The 3,224-nt window shown below is 46.2% G+C and overlaps 1 protein-coding gene across 1 annotated transcript; it reads left to right on the top strand.

Annotated features, from left to right (window-relative positions):
* The first annotated feature begins 6 nt into the window (after window positions 1-6).
* On the top strand, window positions 7-2,469 carry TMEM121 (transmembrane protein 121). The gene has a single exon (XM_006014858.3). It carries the CDS (start codon window positions 436-438, stop codon window positions 1,372-1,374), a length of 939 nt encoding a protein of 312 aa, XP_006014920.1. The 5' UTR covers window positions 7-435; the 3' UTR covers window positions 1,375-2,469.
* Window positions 2,470-3,224: the final 755 nt, after the last annotated feature.

Consider the following 3,224-nt stretch of genomic DNA (forward strand, 5'->3'; position numbering starts at 1 on the left):
GAACAGAGAAATCAGATTTCTTAAAGAGGCCTGCATTTTTTAAACTTGGCAGAGTCTTTGAGGAGAGTGACAGGAAATGCACTGGACTACCTGACTGATGCTCCAGGGGACAGAACTGTGTTGGCTAAATAGCAGAGCTGGCTAGATTTAAGATTGTGGGGTCAGCTTTTATGAAGGCTGATGTGGAAGATACAGTGGAATTCTCTGCTGCTACTGTTGCCTGACTCTGGAGGGCAGAGGTTGTTTAGGGATCTGTTCCTTCGGCCTTTTGGGACCTTTGATATAGAAGAGTGGGTTGATGTGCCTGGTGGCCTTGGTGCTTTGCTGATCACCACTGACCCTCTTCACCCAACCAGCAGGATTTCTCTTCTAAGGCAGCCTCGTGCTTGAAGCAATACAAGGGGGCAAAGAAGCAGTAGACCAGCTCATCTCACCATGGTGCTCCCACCGCCTGACAAGCGCCATGTGTGTCTGACCACCATTGTCATCATGACCAGCATGGCCTTCATGGACGCCTACCTGGTGGAGCAGAATCAAGGCCCTCGGAAGATTGGTGTCTGCATCATTGTTCTGGTGGGAGACATCTGCTTCCTTATCGTGCTACGTTATGTGGCGGTATGGGTGGGCGCTGAGGTGAAGACAGCTAAGCGGGGCTATGCCATGATCCTATGGTTTCTCTACATCTTTGTGCTGGAGATTAAGCTGTACTTCATATTTCAGAATTACAAAGCAGACAAGAAAAACTTGGAGACGGTAGCCAGAAAGGCCCTCACTTTACTTCTGTCCATATGTGTGCCAGGGCTCTACCTGGTGCTGGTGGCCTTGGACAGCATGGAGTACATACGAACCTTCAGGAAAAAGGAGGATCTACGGGGACGACTGTTCTGGGTGGCCCTCGACCTGCTGGATATATTAGACATTCAGGCCAACCTGTGGGAACCACACAAGACTGGGCTGCCAATCTGGGCAGAAGGGCTTATGTTCTTCTATTGCTACATTCTGCTCCTGATCCTGCCTTGTGTCTCTCTCAGTGAGATTAGCATGCAAGGGGAGCACATAGCTCCACAGAAAATGATGCTCTACCCTGTCCTTAGCCTGGTCACCATCAATATTGTCACTATATTCATCCGGGCCATTAACATGGTCTTGTTCCAAGACAGCAGGGTCTCCACCATCTTTATTGGCAAGAACATCATTGCCATAGCCACTAAGGCATGCACTTTCTTAGAATATAAGAAACAGGTGAAAGAGTTCCCACAAAATGCCATTGCTCTGGAGCTCCAGCAGAACTCTATCTCTCACAATCAGACTATCCACAGTACACAGGGCATTCCTCATGAGCCGTCACCCACCAGGGAGATTCTGGATACATGACAAGTCACCCCTGGACATCAGCATTTGCTCAGATTGCCCTGGGGGTGGAGGGAGGTGGGATGTTGCTCTCTCGCTGCATGGGGTGGGTGTGAAGGACAAGTCCCAGCAGGGAGAGCTCTTCCAGGCACAAAACACCTACCATGTTTTAATAAACAGTGGAGTGTCCCCTAGACCTCTTCATCTCAGGTATAACCCTAGGAGTCCTCCAGACAAACCAAATGAACTTGCAAAGGACCTGAACCAGCTATGTCCCCAGTTTTCCTTCTACTCACTTCTCCCTGCCCAGACAAGTTCCCTGATGCTGAGATTTCTCTCTCTCTCTCTCTCTCTTCCTTAAGAACTTCACTTTTGCTCCAAGTCTGGAATGAAGATTTTTCTTACCAGAGTCCTTTTTATGGAGTGGGGATAGGGGAGGGGTATTTGAACCAGTAAATCCTGTGATCGTAGGTGTCTTTTATTCAAATTGTTGTGTTTACAGTTTCCTATTTATAACATCTCTTGGGAGTTCCAGTCTGGGTTTTTGGGGGGTTTTGGTAGGGGGCATGGTTTATTTAAGTTAGTAATCTCCTGGAAACAGCTCCTGTGACTCCTCTTTCTAGTAGCAACTATACAAAGAGCAGCATCCAACACTATAAATAATCTCGACTTGTGCTATTCTGCTAAGGCTGCCGGTTGGGAAGGAAGCAGGGGGGTATCCATCTCTGCCAGTGCACTAAACCAACTCTGCTAGGAGCAATATTTGACAAGCTAATGTTAATCTAATGCTGGTGTTTTATGTATCTCGTTCACTTCAAACAACTCAGCACAATATTTCTATTTTTAGAAGGGTCTTTCTCTCTCTCCCCCTCTTTCTTTCTCTTTCTGGTGGTACAAACATTTCTGACTAGAACGTATGATGCAGGGCAGTGCAGCTGCTCTGATGAAACCAGCCAGCATCAACACAAGGGGAAGCCAATGCCGTGAAGAGCTAATAATAATGATGATAACAATGATAACGATGATGCATTTTGCTCCAGCATCAGTGTTTATAAAGAGGGCTGCTTTCCACAGCTACTATATTTTTTAAAATAAAATATTTCCAAAAAATTGCAGAAAGCTCTACTTGTGCCATGTGGTGGCAGGAGGGCTGGGACTCAGCACCATATACAAATCTCCTTCCCTTTGGGTATGTACATGGTGTGGGGGGCTCACATGGGTCCCTGGGGTGGGAGCAGCTGAACCATAATAAAATCCCAATGAGAACAAATGGGCTCCACAGGTTTGTCTCTCTTTCATGGAGCAGGTAGAGTAAATAATTTGTCTCATGTCCCATCTCACTTAGTTTCTTCTAAAGACAAAGCAGCCTCTGTCATTACCACCTTCTCCAAACCACATGTAGGTGGTAGGGACTACTACCATAAAAAGATGCCATGCCCAGTCATACTAATTCCACATACACCAACTTCTAAAACAATGACATGTTGATGCTTTTTAGTGTGTGACCAGTACTGCTTTTGGGCTCTTGGTCTGGGTAGACTCATGAGAGATGCTACATGATACTTTTTAAGAATGCTTGCAGGCAGAGTAGGAGTGACTGGGCAGAGTATATATTCACAGCAGCGCTCCAAAACACTATCTATTGTGGTATAGACAGGTCCCCTGTCCCCTTCTCCCTACAGAGCATGCTTCTGGCCTACATGGTCCCCATAGCCTGCTCATGGTGCTGCTTAGAGCTATTAAAAACATTTTTGGCAGAAGAGTCTTCTGTCAGAAATCACCTTTTTGTCAGCGCTGAAATGTTTTGTGGGGGTGCTTCAGTTGCAAGGAAATTTTCAGTTGAAAAAAAATCAAATTCAAAAGGGATAATTCTG

This window comes from Alligator sinensis, unplaced genomic scaffold (assembly GCF_000455745.1).
Source record: "Alligator sinensis unplaced genomic scaffold, ASM45574v1 scaffold647_2, whole genome shotgun sequence".
Lineage (NCBI taxonomy): Eukaryota > Metazoa > Chordata > Crocodylia > Alligatoridae > Alligator > Alligator sinensis.

Bases quoted from the DNA above. Each gene is read 5' to 3' on its own strand.
- TMEM121 (XM_006014858.3), top strand. From the start codon at position 436: ATGGTGCTCCCACCGCCTGACAAGCGCCATGTGTGTCTGACCACCATT.